At 39.1% G+C, this 21,816-nt stretch overlaps 3 protein-coding genes across 3 annotated transcripts; all 3 read left to right on the top strand.

Annotated features, from left to right (window-relative positions):
* The first annotated feature begins 8,233 nt into the window (after positions 1 to 8,233).
* On the top strand, positions 8,234 to 10,343 carry LOC120806081 (protein phosphatase 1 regulatory subunit 27). The gene is made up of 3 exons (XM_040156775.1): positions 8,234 to 9,045; positions 9,244 to 9,394; positions 10,109 to 10,343. Exons 1-3 carry the CDS (start codon positions 8,610 to 8,612, stop codon positions 10,227 to 10,229), a joined length of 708 nt encoding a protein of 235 aa, XP_040012709.1. The 5' UTR covers positions 8,234 to 8,609; the 3' UTR covers positions 10,230 to 10,343.
* Positions 10,344 to 11,796: 1,453 nt separating this feature from the next.
* Positions 11,797 to 17,474, top strand: mcrip1 (MAPK regulated corepressor interacting protein 1). Its single transcript, XM_040156788.1, has 5 exons — positions 11,797 to 11,897; positions 14,270 to 14,363; positions 14,593 to 14,711; positions 16,423 to 16,527; positions 16,641 to 17,474. Exons 2-5 carry the CDS (start codon positions 14,356 to 14,358, stop codon positions 16,703 to 16,705), a joined length of 297 nt encoding a protein of 98 aa, XP_040012722.1. The 5' UTR covers positions 11,797 to 11,897; positions 14,270 to 14,355; the 3' UTR covers positions 16,706 to 17,474.
* A 610-nt stretch (positions 17,475 to 18,084) lies between these two features.
* alyref (Aly/REF export factor) lies at positions 18,085 to 21,816 on the top strand. The gene is made up of 6 exons (XM_040123922.1): positions 18,085 to 18,492; positions 20,525 to 20,683; positions 20,801 to 20,948; positions 21,093 to 21,156; positions 21,241 to 21,427; positions 21,518 to 21,816. The coding sequence occupies exons 1-6, from the start codon at positions 18,253 to 18,255 to the stop codon at positions 21,530 to 21,532; spliced, it is 813 nt and encodes a 270-aa protein (XP_039979856.1). The 5' UTR covers positions 18,085 to 18,252; the 3' UTR covers positions 21,533 to 21,816.

Genomic DNA, 21,816 nt, shown 5'->3' on the forward strand with positions numbered 1-21,816 from the left:
GTAACCCTATCCTCACACAAACAGTCAGCCAGCCTTGGTGCTACTCCCACTCCCTTCTGTGCTAAGTCCGAGCAATCTTGCTCTCACCGTTACTCAGACAGCTGCGGCTCCTGTCTACTGCCTTTGCCTCTTTGCAGCACAGCGGTCTTTTTACTCGGCCAATGTCAGCAACGGAGTCCCTCAGTGGGGTAGAAGCTTTTTTTCCCTTGTCTTCACTTGGGCCACCGGATGGCATATTAATAACTATTCTAAACAGTCTATAAAAGCTTTGAACCTTCTCAAGGGACAAGATATTCACAGCTGTACTGGAAGCCTTTTAATTTTGGGTTACCTGGGTCACTGGAAAATATAAAAGTGTTTATGAGGAGTCAGGAGGTGCCTGGGTTCAAATGCTCTGCCCTGTCTTATGCCAACATGTCTGAACAGTTAAATTTCTCCTGGGACAAAAAACACATTTACACTCCCAGTGGGCAGTCCTCATTCACCTCTGCCAGTCTGCACCTGTTATTGTTTATGGCTACATAATAGCCATGATAACAAGTAATTAATGATTTAAAACTATATAAATACCCATATCTTACCTGAAACCCAGATGAATTGAGTAGAGGTACAAGTTTTTTTTAAGATTATGACCATTAATCCATGAAATAGAATACAAACAATCATTTCTTGCTGCTATCTAATGCAACAACAGCTCTCTATGAGACTCTGTAGGCTTAGCCACTCTTCTTTACAAAAACTTACTTACAATAATGTTTTAGGGGTAATCCAGTAAATATTGCTGGAGAGGAAACTCACAAGAAACAGATTTTAAAAAGACTGGTCAAAATCGAAGCAAAAGAGGCCGAGATATCCTGATTTTTTCAATCTTTAAAAGTTCATCCAGACCCCCAGAAGATATTACATAACTGTTTTCACAGGCTGAGCAGTACTCCTCAGATGAATAAACCAAACCTGTGAAGTGCCCCTTGAAACTATTTTAATTAAGTTTAACTGACAGAAAAAAGTATGTCGCTTTTGTTTTGTTGTTAAAATGCAGCCCGAGCCCAGTTATTTTCAAAGTCTTATGAGGTGAGATTGTATCTTTTTGTCCGTTAATGTCTGTTTTATGTTTCTTTGGAATGGATTTGGACCAAACCTTGTTCAAAGTTTGGGCAAGGAGGAACTTAAAAAGTAAGATTCACATTCCACCATCAAGCTGTTATTGGCCCAGTCAAACAACATGGGAGCACTGAAGAGATGATTTCTAATCGAGACATACTGTGCCTGCCAGTTTTTTTCAAGCTCGGTACAGCAGCAAAGAGGCATTTCTAATGACAACTAAATAAACACAAATATAAAACTGACAGGGCATGTGATGCTGCCATTGTATGAGGTAAAATGTCATGTTGCACTTATTAAGTAAAATGCTTAAAATGGGCAAACAGCTATAACTCATGTTCCACTTCATTTACAGTGATGAAAAAATCTCCACTAAGTCCACTTTGTGGAACTGGCATATTTTGACTATTGGTACTGACTCTGGGTATGCTCTCCACTAAGCACAAACTCGGTCCCAGATGTTGGTGTTGTGCTGAATTATTGTCTTCAGGCAATCACATTCGGTTAATAAAAACAATGAAAAATATGAGCCCAATTTGTATAAAAAGGTCTATATTAATGTAAAAAGATGAACGGTATAACCAAGGGGATAACTCATTGAGTTATCTTGTTTTTTTAACAGTGTTTGTTGGAACTGACCAACTATTATAATGGGCGCTATGTATGGGTTTCATGCCAAATGAAAAAGAAAAAAATCTAAATAAGGCTCAAAAAGGATCAAACATATTTATCATTTGAATAGCATGATGTTAAAAAAATACATACATGTTTTCATTCAGTCAGTGGTAATGAATATGGACCCATTCCCATGGAAACTATGCGCTCATGACTGGGAGGGTCCAGCAACTTAAGAGTCTAGAGGCATGGGAACCACGAGGGCCATGTCACGTATGTAGGGCCAGATGGTAGTTGGGCTCATTTTCAACAGCATATGGCTCAATTTACTTTTGGTTGGCTTGACTAATTTGCTCACTTGGCTCTGTGCGGGGACTCATCCGTTTACGAATTTACCTCATGCCACATGTTCCTGTAGACTACATGCGTGGGAGGATTCAATAAGAGCACGATGCTTAATAAAATAAGCCTTTTACTGGGTGAGGTTTTCTTTGAATTAAATGCCAGAACAAATATTCAGGAAAGAATTAGCATTACTTGAATGAAATGATTTAGGATGGCTGTTGTTTTTCCCTTATGTAATTAGTTTTTTCGCCGAGAGCGCAGTGGAAAGAAGATCATTATTGATGACAATCCAGTTCAGTGGAGTTAACTCTAGTGTAGCCATATTTTTTCTCAAACCTTAAATACTGCACATCCTTAATATTTGCCAGTTCATTTTATTTCGGATGCATCAACTGTCCTCAAAGTGACTCAACCAAATAGTGTACTGGCGAAAATAGCAGGTACCACGTCTCTACATGCGTAAGCAACAGATACGATACAAGATCTTTTATTAAAGATCTACGATTACAGATCCCAAATATTGTGATGTCTAGCAAATATCTATTCTGGTTTTTATATGTTGAGACTGAGTATCAGGCCAAATGTGCCACATTTAAACTCTGAATCACTAACAAGTAGTTGGCTTTAATGTAGTCTGTTGTTGCTTCTCACTTTGAGTTTCCCAAGATGGGACCATCTCCACTGCAGTAGGCATCATGGTGTCCCTCTTTCTCGCTGAAAGACAGAGGATTACTCACTCCTGATTTAGATTCCAACGCCTTTTTTTTCTGCCCACCACGCGTGCCGTAACCAGATACTTTTCGACCCAAGGGAGTTTCTCCCATTGGGCCTGTGGGGATCCAGACAGAGACTAATCCCTACAGTGTTTACCGTCTAGTGATGTAGGTGTGTTCATATGCCGCCTGCTGAGGAAAATATTCCTGCAGTCACCCATGGGACCCCATTTGCCCAGGACAGTGGGGTGGTTTCTGAGAAAAGGCTTGTAAAGCCATGCAAGGGGGGTGCAGACAAGAACGGGCGGTGTTTTTGTAAAAATATACCTACCGACAACCTGGCAGATGGTCTGCATTTTCTCGACCGCCTGTGCCCTACTTCTGTTTAAAATTCCTGCTAAGAGTCAAAACAAAGCTGTGAAACTATGTGTATGCACAGACATGGATTATTCAAACAGAATTTTCAGAGATGCATATGACTTGTGTTACACTGACCTTTTTGGTCAACAATGTTTATGAGGATGGCAGAATACATTCATAACATGCTATACACAGACAGGATGCTTCACGGCCTTTATTTTTAGAGGATGGAATCACCAAGCTGCCTCCTACCTGCATCACGCGAGTCAGTTGAGCGTTAAGGAATGCATAGTTGGCTTTTTTGTAGCATGTATAGCCCACTGATAAGCCTCTTGACAGGTCACTATTAAGACTGTCTTTCTTTTGGCTTCACTTTCATGTCTCCTGAAGTGTTTGTCACTGAATAGATGGCCATATAGGGCCAGACACAGTAGTAAAGGGAAACGAATAGATCGGTCTGAGCACAGATTGACGGATTGTCATTTATATTTTGTTGATAATAAGTTAGCGATGTCAGTATTTCAGTTTGGTTGTCTATGCTGATTTAAGCCAGCAGTAAAAACTGATTTTAATTCAAATAATATTGTTAACATCATCTTTACACAAGTTAAATGTTGTAAGCGTCCACAGTTGTCTTTAACCCAAAAGATTCAACTATACAAAAAAAATTTCTGTGAATGAATGTGTCAAGACACTAGCGTGATACCACACAGTCTATTTTCGATCCAGTACAAAATGACATCAGGGCCAGAATCACTGATATCAGTAGTGATACTTTTTATTTTGAAAAGCAGCTAATGTAACGGTATGTAAATGTATGGAAGTGAAGAGCCATGTCGCATAATTTAGTAGGTGAGTGCATTATCAATAGGCTTTTTCTGATTGTATATGCATCATTTTATCTAGAGAATCCTGTTAGTGGCAGCACCTTGAGAACCATGTACCTACAGTTCATTATGCATTTAGTTCCTTGTTACATTTATTTATAAAATCTGCCGATGTAAAATTATACTTACTAATTTTAGTCTCAAATTTATATTGATAAAATAAAATGTAAAATATTTTTACGATTGGAGAAAAATGAATATGGCGCACATCCTGTTTTAGGCAAGTTCTACAAGCAAATGTATATTTAATGAAGTAAACATTTTACAGAGTCAGGCTGTTTGTGTGTGTACAGTATATGTGTGTGCATATTACGTATAAGTTATAAGTTAAAACCAAACCTACTACTTTGACGTTAAAACACAACTTTGTTTTCAATAATTCCAAAGAAACTTGTTTACAGTTTGAATTCTCTGAACTAGGGAGGTGAAAGCTACATGCATGCACACAAGAACAACGGGGAATCATATCAGGAGAAATAAATCTGACTTATTTTAGGTGAATAAAAAAACGCAGAGAGAAAGGAAGAGAAGAGAAATTAAGAGTTGAGCCCGGGTCTGAATGCCATTGTGAATTATTATTTATCCCCTCCCTGCCCAACTGGTCTGTAAACAGGGGGAACAGGGGAAAAGAGGCTTAGAGCAGATGTATAGACAAATTGAAGTGAGAGTATTTAAATGTTCACAGCTTGAGGAAGAAACTTTTAAAAGCAGCTATCAGGTTTCAGAGTCTCTTATATGGTATTGTGGCGGTGCAGGGGCGTCCCTGAGCAGTGGTGATACTCTTTTCAGCTTCCCTCACTCTTTCCTCACCAGAAGAAACGAGAAGCTCAGCTGGTGGGAACATCCCGGTGTCAGGCCCAGTCCTGGACACATGCCAGAGAGAGGTCTCGCACGCCTCCTACTATACATGCTATACATAGCCTCAGGCTGCCTTCCCCCTACCTACCTGACCTTTTGGGTGCATGTTATGATCTATCAAGAAACTTACCATGAAGTCAGAGCTGAAAACACTGTTTATGAAACATCGCCGAAGACATTATCGGCAACAACAGTCATTGATGTAACAGGGATTATTCGAATATTAGAGATTTCAGCTCTGTGTGGTGCCATCAGCTCCCTCAATGTTACTGCTGAGGGTTACGGCTTTATTAATTGAATTTAACACCACCATGTTTTTCTGATTAAAATAAGGCCCAGGGAAGCAGTAGTCCCATCCTACTTAGTAATCCATTGCGATTGTTGCTCAGGGCTGGAGCCAGGATATTTGTTCAGGTCTGGCTGAAGGTTTTGACCAGACACCAAAAATGTCTTAGTATTTGAATAGTTAATATTGTATTTATTCAGATACCTGTTCGGTTATATTGTCTGTTCAGATGGCAAGGAGTAAAGTTCTGGCGCTGAAATGCTGAATCCTTTCTCTCTGCGTTTTTTTATTCACCTAAAATAAGTCAGATTTATTTCTCCTGATTTGATTCCCCGTTGTTCTTGTATGCATGCATGTAGCTTTCACCTCCCTAGTTCAGAGAATTCACACTGTAAACAAGTTTCTTTGGAATTATTGAAAACAAAGTTGTGTTTTAACGTCAAAATAGTAGGTTTGGTTTTAACTTATAACTTATACGTAATATGCACACACATATACTGTACACACACAAACAGCCTGACTCTGTAAAATGTTTACTTCATTAAATATGCATTTGCTTGTAGAACTTGCCTAAAACAGGATGTGCGCCATATTCATTTTTCTCCAATCGTAAAAATATTTTACATTTTATTTTATCAATATAAATTTGAGACTAAAATTAGTAAGTATAATTTTACATTTAAAATAAATAAAAAATTCTTGTTACATTTATAAATAAATGTAACAAGGAACTAAACGCATAATGAACTGTAGGTACATGGTTCTCAAGGTGCTGCCACTAACAGGATTCTCTAGATAAAATGATGCATATACAATCAGAAAAAGCCTATTGATAATGCACTCACCTACTAAATTATGAGACATGGCTCTTCACTTCCATACATTTACATACCGTTACATTAGCTGCTTTTCAAAATAAAAAGTATCACTACTGATATCAGTGATTCTGGCCCTGATTTTGTACTGGATCGAAAATAGACTGTGTGGTATCACGCTAGTGTCTTGACACATTCATTCACAGAAATTTTTTCTGTATAGTTGAAGAGTTGAAGAGATTCATTGATCATTTGCTGCTGGAATAGTATGAGTCATATGATCTCCCTCCTCTGGTTGAGTAACACACAAAACTGGAAATATGCCATAAAGCAGCTTGAAACAAACTGTGTAATTGTGTAAATTATTTGCGTTTTCAGTTTTGAAAAAAAGCTACCTGCCTTTTTTCTGCGCTTCCAGTCTTAGAAGCATAGCTGTTGTATGACAGCCTTGTTATGAAGGTGAAGATGGGTGAGCAGAAGTCCTCAAAGTAATGTAGACCGTCTAAAATCTACACTGCAGTAGAATAGCTGCAAATTACAACACCGAAGATCAAGGTCTGGAGCAAGGTCATACGTTAAGTGGTTGGAGTTTTGTTGAGAGACAAAAACCTGAGGATTTTGTCAGGTCGCATCAATTCTATTTATATAGTACCAAATCATAACAAAAGTTATCTTAGGAAGAGAAGAAGACTAATAATAAGACTAATAATAATGATTGTAGCAGTGGGTGTTGAGCAGGATCATGGGGGTAGCTGGTGGTTTACAGTCACAGATCCAGACTCTGCAGCTCCAGAGGCAGAAAATAGCTGCATAAAGAAACAGGAGGACCTAACTATAAGCTTTATCAGAAAGGAAGGTTTTAAGCCTACTCTTAAATGTGGAGAGGGTGTCTTCCTCCCGTTCTACTGTTGGAGATTCTAGGAACCAAAAGTGAGCCTGCGTTCTAGGAGCACAGTGTTCTAGTGGGGTAAAAGGGTACAATGGGCTCCATTAAGGGATTTATAGGTGAGGAGTCGGGTTTTAAATTCTATTCTGGATTTAACAGGGAGCCACTGCAGAGAAGCGAATGTTGGAGATAGCTGTGCTATTTCCTCTGCAAAATTGGCAGCATCTGTGAGATGCCCAAGTCCTCTTCCAAATGTTTTGTGAACCAGTTTTAACCAGTCTTAGAAGTCTGTCCGGGGACAGCTGGTGCCACTACCACAATGTTATAGCACCGTTCACACATATTGCATGTCACACAGTGATGAAAATCAGTTATTCTACATTTTGAATATTACATTTATGAAGGAAATTCATCTAAGCATATAGTCATCGATATCAATAGAACTTCTGTCTGAGAAAAATGCAACATTTCACATTTAGGAGGTTATAAAGTCGCTGTGTGTATTGCAGTGCATGGTACAAGTTCCGTGTTGTAAATAGCTGCGTTTCAGGCAACTGTGTGACTTTTCAGTGGCATTTGAGGGGAGATGATTTACTCAGTTTGTCCCCTCAGTTGCTCGTGACTGGACTTCCACTGATAACCTCAACGGGAGAATTTTATTGTTGTGTCTGGTTATGACGCAAAGGGCGGGCAGGAAGTTTCACGTGACAAACCTGCAGGTCAATGGAGAACACAAGAAGGAACATGGACGAAAGGAGCAAAAACAATCAGAAGCACTTGACTGAATTTGGAAAATTGTGAAACTTTACTTCAAACCCCCTCTGTAGTTTCAAAATTACAAATATTTTCAAAGTGTTCTTGAAATCAAAACAGTATAGCTAGGATTATATTGCACCATCAGCTATGATGTAAACAGACAAATCAACAACATGTGCCACAATGAAATCATGTGCTGTTGCTCTTTGATGTTGTTTATTTGTCCTGCAATATCTGCCAATAATAAGCACCAAAACATGACTCACAGAAAACTGATATACGTAACTGCTTGCAATGGCCCAAAATAAGGAACTAACATGGCTTCAAGCCTCCTACAAACATGAATTTGAGGAATAGTCTCTTTCTTCTGGCAATGTTTAGCTCTGATATTAATCAAAGTTGTTTAGGCGTGTGTGTGGGAAGATGTCCCAAGCAAGACTCTAAGAGAACATTTTGGTTGTCAACATTTTTTATGATCTATGGGGTGGGTGTAGTGTCAGTGGACATGTGACTATACAGTGGGAGGAGCTGGACAAAAGGCCACTCATTTCTAAGCTGAAGTCACTGGATATTAGGCCCCAAAATAGCCCTACAGAGGGTATATAGGACTCCTCTGCAACTAGCTCTATCAAACGACGGTTCTGTGCAACAGCAAACGTACTGTGCAACAGACCTTTTCAAAATTCAGATGGGAGAAATTCACAGCAGGCGAGAAAAAGAGGACAATACAAGCTAAAGGAAGGGGATTGGGACATAGTGAAGTGAGGCAAAGGATTTGAAAAGTACTTGTATTATGCAAAGTGAGTAACAGCAGGGGCTACTCCAGCTGGAGAGTAAAAGGATAAGAGACAAGCGAGGAGAGGACAAAAAGGACACGCAGCAAAGGATACTGCTCTTTTATTGGATTGGTGCATTCTCTTGGATTTCTCACTTCCCTCCTCCTGGGCTGACAGCAGAGGGGGAGGAAGAGCCGCAACCACTGCAGTGATGAAGTACAACTACCACGTACCAGTGTCAACGTACACACGCAGCTCACAGTACACACCAACATACCACACACCCACCTATTACACCCCCTTGCATTACACATCAACGCACTACTCATCCACCTATGCGACTGCAACAAAGTACACCCCGACACAGTATAGCACAACACATTACACTCCATCACATTACACATCCACTCACAAAACTACAGCAACATACATCCCTTCATATAGCAAAGGGTCACGGTACAGCTCAGCACATCGCACTCAAGCACAGGAGAATCCTGCACCTGTAATAGCGGTCGCACCTGCAAAGAGAACTGTGCACTTCCCCAATGACATCATCTTCCAGGATATTGTTAGACGAGGAGATTTGGAGCAAATTGGTCGGTTCATGAGAGCGAGGAAGGTTCGTGTGGATACAGTCTTCCCCTCAGGTGAGTTAAATTCCCACAGCTTCTACTTCACCCACTGTCCAGCAATATTCCCTGCAGGCATTCACAATCCTAAACTAATCAGCTCTGACGTTACAAATAATGCCAAGCATGGCATCATTTGATGTTCAACAGTGACCTGCCTGCATGGCCGTGCGCAGCAGTGCCTGCTGCAGAGGACTAATTTAGTCTTGTGTGCAGGTATGGCAGCACTACATGAAGCGGTGCTTACGGGAAACCTGGAGGTGGTGAAGCTGCTGGTGAAATATGGCGCTGATGTTCATCAGCGAGATGAGGATGGCTGGACGCCACTTCACATGGCCTGCAGTGATGGCTACCCAGAAATTGCCACGTAATTTCACCTTTAATGTTTTAGTGACACTGACTAAATCACATACATCTTCATCGTTGGCCACTGATTTCTGAAAAGCAAAATAAAGTTCTTTCCAACAAAACATAGATATTTAATTCTAATATGCTCTACAACAATTAGAGGCATTTGACACCACGTTAATGTGAAGCTTGGAATTAGAATATCTTCTATGACATACAGATTGTGGAAACATCCAAAGAACAAGAACAGGTCACTTAACTGCAACAGCCTCACCAGACAAAATTTATCTGTATATGACACTGGTAGTTTGGCTTTGGACATTGGCAATAGGTATTAAAAATGACTAGGCATCTTGCATGTATTAAGCAGTGACATAATTCAACCATCACAATACACAAAACATGGTTTTCATCCTAAAACAAGCCCAGGGAATAAAAGAGGGACAAACAATGGATAGGAGAGAATTTACAAATAACAGGGAGATGTTTTGTGTTTATGCATATCCATAAGGAGAAATCATGGTCATAACATGATCCACTATACATAGAGCTGTGCCAATACCTCTGACAGTTCCCCTCACTCTGAAGGCTCAGTGTTGAGACAGTGAAACAATGAAAAACCACAGCCACTGTGGAAGATCGGTTACACAAATGATAATGTCATGTTTTCATATATATTTGTAATGGGAATCCCTCATTTGTTCAACAATATTCTGCTTCATTCTTCACTCAGTTATCTGCTGTCGATGGGAGCCAGCACAGAGGCGGAGAATGAGAGCGGAGAGAAGCCTGCAGACCTCATCGACCCAGACTGCAAAGAGCTGGCCAAACTGTTTGAGACTGGCTGTGTGTGACTGGGCCCCACATGGACCCAAGAGAGAACAGCAGAAGACAAGACAAAAAGATGAGCAGCCACTTGGAAAAGATTTTTTTTTAAAGAGAACATATTTAACAGTATACAATACCAAACAAATTGTAATAGGGCATAGCCACAGCTCAGGCCTTGTCACTGATCGTGTAAAGCAAGACGGTGGGTCTCTTTGTTGGTTTCAAAAGTGTAGCAAAAATTGCTATGAGATTTTTTTTTTTTTTTTTTAATTATAGCCATGACGCAATACTCAATGAAGCTGTATTTCCCTTACTGGTGATTTCTCTTAATATTTCATTTCATTTTATTTTGTGCCGTTGTGTATTTGTCACACTGCCAGTGTCTATGCTGTAAATGTTCTGCAATTCTGCAAATATCTCTGTCTTCACTCACAGCTCATGTACCACAATGCCAACAATGTGTCACTGAATCGGAACGTCACCTTTACTTGTTATGTATAGTCCTTTCAGAAGAAAATTAGATTCATTTGCATCCTCACAAATATTTCAGCTTAAGCATTGTATCAATTGTGTCTGTGTTAGTGTAGCAGTTAAGTAGCTGGTTGCACTTCTACAGCCTGTATGTTTCCAGACTACCTGTATATCGAATTTACAACACAGAATTTGGGCCGAGATGTTTGTGTCCTACACAAAGAGTTATGTATCCTCACTGCTGGGCAGAAAGAGGTTCGTCCAAATTAATAATTGATACTTCACTGATAGATCAGGAATAAAAAAAAGAAAACATCAAGTTTATGCTGTACAAGCACTTCTACTGTTGCAGTATTTTTTCCCTAATGTATTGCTGTTGTTTTTTTTCTGTGGTAGAAATCAGCAATTAAAGTCTTATAATTTTCTCCTCAATAATTATTTTTGTACATTTTCATAAATAAAGAAAACTTTTATAAATATGACTGACTTGCAGTTGTGTAGTCTGTTTAACAAAAATTAAAGTGTAATACAAGAACTAGAGAGATCAGTGTGGTATTTTCACCACCATCACTTCAAGCTGTAGCTTTTCAACCATCCTCCTTTTTGTGTAAAGCATTGTTACTATGGTACAAAATCACCTGTGCTACATGATGTGCCCTCAGCTTTAGTCAGGTCTTTCCGTCGCTGCTTAAAAACTGTGATATATGTACATCTACACAAAAATGATTAAAAAAAAATAATAATACATCCTGAAATCCTGACATGAATGTAATAATTGAAATACAGTGACAACAACGAAAAATTTACTGTAATGTTGTACTTTTTTTAAAAATAAGACAGAAAATGATAAAGAAGGTGGAAAAAAAACTATGTAGATTAATTAATGTATAGATACTCTTTCACTTATTTTAGCCTCCTCCATTGAGCTACCAAGTCTTTAATTAAGCTACTTCAGCTGATCTCCAGTCTGTTCTATTGCACATTTCTCTGCGTTATATTATATTATATCATGTCATTTCATATTATATTATTTTATGTTATAATATATATAATATAATATATTATATTATATATATTATAGAGTATATATTATTAGAGCCCTTGCACTTCCGTGTCCTTTCCCGGAAATGATTGGTTGGCATTGGCAACGTTTTAGCCAGGTCTAACGGCGTATACAGTCTCTGAATAAAAAAAAAAATCGAAAAGAAAGATTATAAAAAAAGGTTGGTTGATTATTTTCACACTGTGTTCTTTACTGGGTAGCTTGAAAATATCATTATTGGGTTAAGTGTCTTTCTAATAGATATTTTGTACCGGTAACGCTGTTGAAATATTAGCTGTTTTAAGCTAACGTTACGACAAGACAATGCAAATCACAAGCTAGCTGGCTAAAGTTAGCTAAAACTATTGTGTCAGCAAATCTATAGTTAGCTGTCCCTCAGGATGTAACTGGAGGAGAACACAGATCCCAACAATCAGAAACGATTTTGAGAGACAGTACATACTGTTGTTCATGAGAGTTAGACCAGTGGTAAACATACTGGGTTTGGCTCGGGAGCCTGCTGCTAACACTACTGAAGCTACTGAAGTCAAAACGTAAACAATAGCCTCTTGGTTTCCTAATGTTAATATTTGTTCATTTTCTACAGACGTTTAGCGTACCTTGGCTATATAGAAATTAGTTAACGTTTGCAACGATGAGTTAACGACACCTGTATTGTTACTAATGTTACTTGACTCATCAGAACCCATCAGATGTTATAGTATAGTTGTACTGTATCTAGCTGACAAACTAAACTGTCAGCTTTCAAATAAATGTAGGTCTGTGTTATGACATTTAGAAAGCAGTGGTGGAGGAAGTGTTCAGATCCTTTACTTACGTACGTGTACATACACCACAGTGTAGAAATACATAATTACAAGTAGAACTCCTGGATTGAAGTTAAATTAAAATTAATTAAAAGTTTGAAGTATAATCAAAAAAATTGACTTAAAGAATTAAAAGTTCACATAACTCTGAAAAACTGGTTCTGTTACTGTTATACCATTAAGAGGCGGCAACTAATGATTAATTTCATTATTGATTAATCTGCCGATTATTTTTTAAATTAATTAATTGTTTAGTCAATGAACATCAAAAAATGCCCATCGCAACTTTGCAGAGCCAAAAGTGAAATCTTCAAAAGTATTGTTTTGTTTGACTAAGAGTCCAATTACTCAAAAATATTTAGTTTACAGTGATATAAGGCAAAGAAAAGCAGCTCATTTGAGAGCCTGGAATTAGAGAATATTTGGTGTTGTTTTTCTATTTTTGCTTCAAAAAATACCTATATCAATATTAGTGTCAAAATATTTGCTTATTATTTTTCTTTAGATCAGCTGATCGATTAATTAACTAATCATTTCAGCTCTATACTACTATAAATGTTATTATTACATTATTATTACTGATGCATTTCAACTATTTTATGCTACTAATGATTATTTTCATTATGGATTAACCTGCTAATCATTTTCCTGATTTATCAGTTGATTGTTTGGTTTGCAGATATTCAGAAAATAGAGAATAATGCCATTTCACTTATCCAGAGCCCTTACACCTTCATTCATAATGCTAGTTTTGTTCGTCAATAAATAAAAAAAAAAAAAAAAAAAAAAAAAAAAAAAAAAAATAAAATATATAAAATAAAAAAAAAGCAGCAAATCTTCACATGAAGCTGCCACCATGTTTGGTTTTTTTTTTTTTTTTTGAACTTTTGAAATAAACAAATAATTAAATATTTAATAAATAGTTATTAGTCACACAACTTAAATGATTAATCACTAATGTTTCAGTTCTACTACTTGTATACATAATAATTATTTATTATTATATTATTACTACTAATGATTATTTTCATTATGGATTAACCTGCTAATCATTTTCCTGATTTATCAGTTGATTGTTTGGTTTGCAGATATTCAGAAAATAGAGAATAATGCCATTTCACTTATCCAGAGCCTTTAATGACACCTTCATAATGCTAGTTTTGTTCGATCAATAGTCCAAAATTCAAAATGATTAAAAAATAAGTAAAAAATGATTAAGATAATCAATAAGAAAAGCAGCAAATCTTCACATTTGAGAAGCTGGAGCCATGAAATGTTTGGCATTTTTGCTTTGCTTTTGAACAATGACTTTAAACAATTATCAAAATAGTTAATAATTAGTTTACTGTCACACAACTTATTGATTAATCACTAATCGTTTCAGCTCTACTTGTATACACTGTTGGGTAGTTTAATTTATAACAAGCATCATATTTTATAAGCACGTTTTATATTTTTTAAGCAAAAATCTTAATTTTGTAAAGTAATTAGCAACTAAAGCTGTCAGATAAATGTAGTAGAGTAAAGAGTGTATATTTGTCTCTGAAATGTAGTGGAGTATAAAAGTTCCATGAAAACAAAATACTCAAGTAAAGTACAAGTATCTCAAAATTGTATTTAAGTACAGTACATGAGCAAATGTACTTGGTTATATTCCACCAGTGTTAGAAACTGACTTCTTAGATCATGTGGGGATGCTACATTTGTCACTCTTGTTTATTGTTAGAATCCAGCTGAGGACTTCTGAACCTTTGTATCCTTCAAATCCACTCACCATAGAGGAGCGAGGAGCGAGTACAGACTGCAAACAGAATGACCAGGTCTGAAAAAAGTCACTGCACTGAAGTGCTAATACACAAATACAAATGAGCTAGTGTTGACAGTGATCATTATAGTTTCATCAAATCTAATTTTAGGAATGTACTGCGTCGGGCTTCAGACATAGAAGATTATAATGTGAAGTTTAGTTTACAGTAAACAATGATTAAAATACTAATGAAATGGATATGTGTTGATGCTGCTAATTTTGCTGTTTTCATGTTTATGAAGCTCATCTGCTCCCAGGATGGTGAATAGTTACAAGCGGACTTCAAGCCCCCGATCCCCTACTAACAGTGGGGAGCTCTTCACCCCTGCACATGAGGAAAATGTGCGCTTTATACATGACAGTAAGTATGCTCTCTAACATTGACGTGTTGAATTTTCTTTCAGAATAACTGAAGCCTTTTATTTGATTTATGACAATAATAGACCTCTTAGAACAAAATATAACAGAATATTGAAAGTAGCAAACAGGAGAGTAAACTTTGACCTGTTTAGATCTTTTATGTTTGAATCTCTAACATTCTTTTCTTCTTTCTGCACATGCTTGCACACTTGAGTTAAGTGGGTGATTATTGATAGGTCTATTGCAGTTGACTCGCCTTCTCTTGTTCCATAACTGCAAGAGTTATATATTCAGATAAAACATTTTTCTCAGTTCAGTTCGCAGTAAACCAGTCACAGTGCTTAATGGAGAACCATTAAAAAAAGAAATCAGACTATGTTGTGGTTCTGGATTCTGTATTTTTAGCAAGCCAGAAATCCGGATTCTGATCACTTAATGAGTAGCATGTAAACACAATCCTTATTATTTTGTTTATCTCACATTTAAACACTTACGTGGGAAATGCCAGTTGAATTGATTTCATTTACAAAGTAAAAATTTAGCTTGTGTAACTCCATGTCATATCGCTAAAATCTAGAGGTACGCTATTAGCATTTTTTCAAAATCCATAATATCTACTTAAGTAGAATGGTTGATGTCATGAACTAAAAAAAACATTTTTAGATTACATGAATGTGTGCATTTGTTACATTTATTCATATAGTAGGTTATCTTAAACATAACATTATAACATCATAGCTTAAATGAGTTGACACAGCTTATAGAGCAAGAAAACAGGTTATGGACCCACTTGAATGTGAGGGCACGATTTGTAAACAACAGTGACATTATAGCATTTTCACCTGGCAGTCAGCTTTCTCTCCACAGTGCTACAGTCTAAACAGTATTGTTCTCAACAATGCTACTGGATGATGAGTCTATTTTCATTTTTTTCAAAGCAAGTGGAACCACACCTTGTTTATTGTTAGGATTTGTGAAAGATGACCTGTGGAGTTTTCTTGTAAACAAACAAAACTTCTGTTTACATTGAGTGTTACTCACCCAAAACTCATTGTTTTGTATACTTGAAGTCTAACTAATGTGCTGAGTGCATTTCCTGATTCAAAAAGCTAAAAAAAAAATTTTTTTTTAAATGCTAGGCATTGCTGCATATCTTGGCATGTTACTGCCAAGATATGTGAAACCATTAGCAGGACGTCAACCATGTGCATGCATGAGAGAAACAAAACAGGGACCCACTCACAGAAAACACTCCATGGTGCTATTTGATGTCATAACTCTACAGGGAACCTTTAAATGCTGAGAATAATAGTGTCAGTGCGGTAGGTCTGAGTGTTTGGACAGTGACTGACAGTGAAGTTCAAATTACCACAGGCCACGCTTTCAGTGAACACATTGACCATCATCATTAAAAGTATAAGTAGTGCAACAGTAACTGAATCAAACACCTTTTATTTGCCCATTATGAGTTAAAGTAGTGGCACTGAAATACTTACTTCATTTGAAAGTGCTAAAGAATAGGTTTTCAAGTTACCAAATGCCAGCACACTGTCTCAGATTCAGTGAGACTGGACAATTATACTACATGTCTCGCCTTCATTTGGTTGAACTTTGTAATTTACCTTCAGTGTGTGTTGTCATTACTAACAAGTCTCCAGGGTAGGATAAGACTTGCTAAATGTAACAAGAGCATTGTCTTTACCCTTCCTCAGCCTGGCAGTGTGTGCTCAGAGACATCAGATCAACACAAAATAGTGAACGTAATGACCGTGGACCGCAGGAGTATGTGGAGAAGAACCCAAACCCTAATCTACATTGTAAGTTACACTGTAATTTAGTAGTGAAGTGGATTTTATTTTTATGTCACAATGAAGGATTAAATCAATCAAGCACAGGCCAGTTAACAACTTGTTTCTGTCTGCTCTTACAGCTTTTACACCAGTGGACCTGAGTGACCTCAAGAAACGCAACACACAGGACTCCAAGAAATCCTAGTCTTTCTCATGATGGCCCAGTTGCTTTTTTCCACCCATTATCCTCGAGAACTTTTCCTCCATCAGCCCCCTGTCAGCCAGAAAGTCAGCCCTGTTGGCCAGTCTAGCACAGAATGCCAATCTTGTTTCTAAACTCTGGACCATAGCAACCCCCGTCTCTTTCTTTATCCTCCACAACTGACTAAGAAGGAAAGAACCACGATTTCAGGGAGTAAGAACTCTCCCCTCTCTTGGTTCATGTTTTTTCAAGTCAAAAAATGTTCTTATGTACATTGTTTATGTGGATGGGACTGATGCAAACGTTCATCAAAATTTGCTGACATCTGATGCTGAGGTACAAACTGCTGACACTCTCCACAGGACACAAAAGACTGCAGTCTTACATACAAAACCTGTTTTCTTTACTACTGCTACTTACATGGCTTTGGAGGAAAATGCGAAAGGGCTGACTTCTATTTTTTTTTTTTTTAGTTTGTTTTGGAAAATAGTTTGATCAATAAATTGTAGTAATGAAATGGTCACATTGGATACACACTTTATGGGCAAGTTTTGGAAGCCAAATGCAATGTAGAAGGCCAACATTTTTATTATAAATTTTCTTGCCCTCAAATGGACTTTACTAAGTAGAGACCTCCCCAAGTATGCCACCCTTGGTTAAACCCCCTCCCTAAACCTTGAAACAAAATGTTGAATAAAAGACTTTTACAGTACTCCTGCTTGTACTGATCCTACATAAATATTGACCAGACTGAATTTCACTGTGGCTGCATCACGTCAGACATCACAACTACATGAATTTTGCTCTCAAAAAACACAAAGAATGACTTTGTGTTTTGTGTATGATAAAATAAAAAAATGCCATTAGTACTGAAAGGAAACTAAGTGAAAGTCACCCTGAATCTTACACTTAAGGAAACTTCATAAGATCAGATAACTGGGAGAAATGATCATGCAAGATCCTGGTAATACTGATTTTAGAGCCGCAGCTAATGATTATCCATGATTCATTGTTATTTTCATAATTAACTTATTAATCATTTGGTGCATAATTTATCAGAAAAAAGTAAACAATTTCTTAGAGCTGAGGTTGACACGTTCAAATTGGCTTTTTTGTCTCACGATAGATATTTTGTTTAAACTCATGGAAAGCTAAGAAAAGTTGCAGATTAATTTTCTGTCAATCTCTAAATCGACTAATTGTTTCAGCGCGAAATTATTTGAATCTGGGAAGCAAAACTTAACTATAAATATGAGTCACTGAGTAACATGATCCAGTCATGCATTGCACATTACATTTTTTATTAGCGATAATCCATAGCATCAGAAAGGTGTTTGTGTCTGGGGGCCCTTGTTTTACGTGATGGCGTCATATTTACGTGCAGTACGTCCCCAACCAGTTCGTCTATATACCACGGTCGCTCGTCCATTGTGTTTTCTCGTCGGTGCAGAAGCGTGCAGCTGGGGAAGTGCAGGGAGAGGGACCAAACGAGTCTAGGGTGTATTTTTTTTTATATTTCTTTGACAGTTTAGCATTACTGGGGCAGCATAATGACAGATAAAATGGATATGTCTCTAGACGACATTATCAAACAGAACAGGCAGCAGAGAGGTGGAGGCCGCGGTGGAAGAGGTCGAGGCCGCGGAGGCTCAGGCGGCGGCCGCGGAGGAGGCGCGGGGCGTCTTGGAGTCAGCGGCGGAGGATTTGGAGGCCGAGGCGGCGGATCCGGTCCCATGAGGAACCGACAGAACCTGAGCCGCGCTAGAGGCAGACCAACGCCTTACAGCAGGGTATGAGAAAGTTAGAGGAATGGGCAGAAAAAGGAAAAACCTTCGGCAAACCTGAAAATGCCTGGGTAACATCCTTCTATTCTCCAGTAGGCTTGCCAGCTAACCCTCTAGCCAGCTTGCTAGTCAAGCGAATAAAGTAATCGCTAACCGCCGAGTTTCCCTCGGAGGAGAGCTCTATAGTTTGCGGTTAAGCATTAATGGAAGTTGTTTACATAGTATGTCCCCTCTCCCACAACCAATCTGTTTTACATCATTTTTCAAGAAGAGGCCTTTTGAAGAGAGCGAGTGTGTTAGCCGTATTGGCTAACTAACTAAAGTTGGAACGTGAAGGCCTTGGCGGCGCCATTTTGAAGCTAGCACCTAAAATTAGAGCTAGTCGTCCACGAGCAGTAACAGTCCTTTCCACCCCAAGTATCAAAATGATGGTGAGAGGAAACAACTTCTTCGAGAAAATCCGTCCGCACATGATTTTTTTTTTCACCACCTTTGGGAGCATAGTTTTTGTCCATGTTCCGATGCAGCGCCCAGGTGGCCTTTTGTTTTTGGAGTGGCTGGCGCGTTTCACAACAAGGCCTGTTTTGGTGGCTTTTCAACCAGTGTGGCTATTACTTATGGATGGATCAGTGGACTTCAACCCCCCCTGATAGTGTTCATATAAGGCAAATCTTCACTCCTAAAGTGTGAATGAGTATCTAGACAAAGCCCCAGTCAAAATGGCGTGGTCTCAAAATGGACGCTCAGATGATCCACTCGCATAGAGCGGATAGCTGGTCATTTTCTAGTTGTCTTTCTGGTCAATCCCCACTCGTTATGGACAATTCCCCTTCATGAAAGCCAGTTTCGTGGCTTGATAAAGAACTCTTGGGCGGGCCAGGAAACATGGTGCAACGCTGGAGGCAACACTGCTTCAGATGGCGACCCCTGTGTACCCGAGGATCATATCTGGAGAGCCTTTGGCGGAGGCGCAGATGGCAAGAGAACAGTGGGCAATATTGGTACAAGTTGATCAGGGTTTGTGGGTGGGTTTTGGGTAACAAACTTTGGTCAGTTTTGACTTAGTAGTCACTGATGTATACAGTCTCAGCAGCACTAGGCTTTTTTTTTTTTTTTTCACCACCTTTGGGAGCATAGTTTTTGTCCATGTTCCGATGCAGCGCCCAGGTGGCCTTTTGTTTTTGGAGTGGCTGGCGCGTTTCACAACAAGGCCTGTTTTGGTGGCTTTTCAACCAGTGTGGCTATTACTTATGGATGGATCAGTGGACTTCAACCCCCCCTGATAGTGTTCATATAAGGCAAATCTTCACTCCTAAAGTGTGAATGAGTATCTAGACAAAGCCCCAGTCAAAATGGCGTGGTCTCAAAATGGACGCTCAGATGATCCACTCGCATAGAGCGGATAGCTGGTCATTTTCTAGTTGTCTTTCTGGTCAATCCCCACTCGTTATGGACAATTCCCCTTCATGAAAGCCAGTTTCGTGGCTTGATAAAGAACTCTTGGGCGGGCCAGGAAACATGGTGCAACGCTGGAGGCAACACTGCTTCAGATGGCGACCCCTGTGTACCCGAGGATCATATCTGGAGAGCCTTTGGCGGAGGCGCAGATGGCAAGAGAACAGTGGGCAATATTGGTACAAGTTGATCAGGGTTTGTGGGTGGGTTTTGGGTAACAAACTTTGGTCAGTTTTGACTTAGTAGTCACTGATGTATACAGTCTCAGCAGCACTAGGCTTTTTTTTTTTTTTTAATTATATACAGTATGTGTGTGTATACAGAGGTGATATACAACACATCCCCTTGCTTTTATGGCTAAGTTGTTTGTCCTGTGTATGTCCTTCTGTCTGAATTGATTCACTTGCTCATAGTGATGGGGTGGGCAGGGAACATTGGGGACCCTCTTGGGGGAGCTGAGCACCCTGGCCCTGTTGGAAGTGGAGCCCCTGCTTGCCCCAACACCCAGCCGTGTGGACTCTGTGATTGACAGAGGCAAGGGGATCCTGAAGTCAGCAGGTGCGTTGTCTTTCATCTGTTGCAGCCTAAACAGCTTCCAGATAAGTGGCAGCATGACATGTTCGACAACGGCTTCAGCGGCTTCAATGGAGCTGCTGGGGGTGGCGGAGGAGCTGGTGTGGAAACTGGAGGGAAGCTCCTTGTCTCCAATCTCGACTTTGGGGTCTCAGATGCAGACATTCAGGTACTTGGGTTTTCACCTTTACCCATTTGTTTGCAGCAAGAGGAGCGTGTTATGTTGTATTGGTGTGCTAAAGGATGATGCAAAGAGAGCTGCTCAGGGTTTTGCTTTCCTTTTCAGGAACTTTTTGCTGAATTTGGGACTCTAAAAAAGGCTGCAGTTCATTATGACCGATCAGGAAGAAGCCTGGGAACCGCAGATGTTCACTTTGAAAGGAGGGCAGATGCCCTCAAGGCCATGAAACAGTACAATGGCATCCCACTTGATGGTATGCCTCAATCAAATTAAATGCAACAGCTACTGTTTAATTTATTTATTTATTTTTATTGCTGAACTTGTAAATTACTTGACACATCGTTTGAGCACTACTGTCATGCGCAAATTGTGAAGTTAATTATGTCTTTGTCTCTAGGGCGGCCCATGAACATACAGCTCGTCACATCACAGATTGACACACAGAGGCGACCCATGCAGGGGTAAGTGTACCAGTCTTTTTGTTAAAGAAACTTGACTTGCAAACATTGTAGACGCTGTATGTGATTTGACATTCTTGTTTTCAGTCTGAACAGAGGGGGTGGAGGCATGAACAGAAGTCGTGGGGGTGGTTTTGGAGGCATGCAAAGAGGCCGCGGAGGACGTGGTGCAGGCGGAGCCAGAGGAAAGGGTCGAGGTGGTCGCGGCGGTAGCAGCAAGCAGCAGTTGTCAGCAGAGGAACTTGACGCCCAGTTAGACGCCTACAATGCCAGGGTATGTTCAGTTGTTAATACAGTACACGTCACCACGTAACCAATCTTGTTTAGGCAGCTGTCTAATCTCATTCTTGTTTTGTTTTCGCAGATGGACACCAGCTAAGACATGAAGCTCCTCCGGGTTGTCACCCCTTCCTGTCTGCACAGAAGGGTGGTTGTTATAAATGTGCAGAATATTTTACACTTGGTTGTCTTCTGATGTGATTGAAATTATTGTTCCAGCTTCTTCTTTTAAATGCTCCAAAGTGTTTTTTACCAGTGTCCCCCCCTCCCTTTTTTCTGATGAAAATGGTTTTGGCTGTAGGTTAATGTGAATTGGAGTCTCCAAGGTCTTTCCTCTACCCTGTAGTTACTGAGACTTGTAATAAAACCTGCAGTGCATATTAA

This window comes from Xiphias gladius, chromosome 3 (genome assembly GCF_016859285.1).
Source record: "Xiphias gladius isolate SHS-SW01 ecotype Sanya breed wild chromosome 3, ASM1685928v1, whole genome shotgun sequence".
NCBI lineage: Eukaryota > Metazoa > Chordata > Actinopteri > Istiophoriformes > Xiphiidae > Xiphias > Xiphias gladius.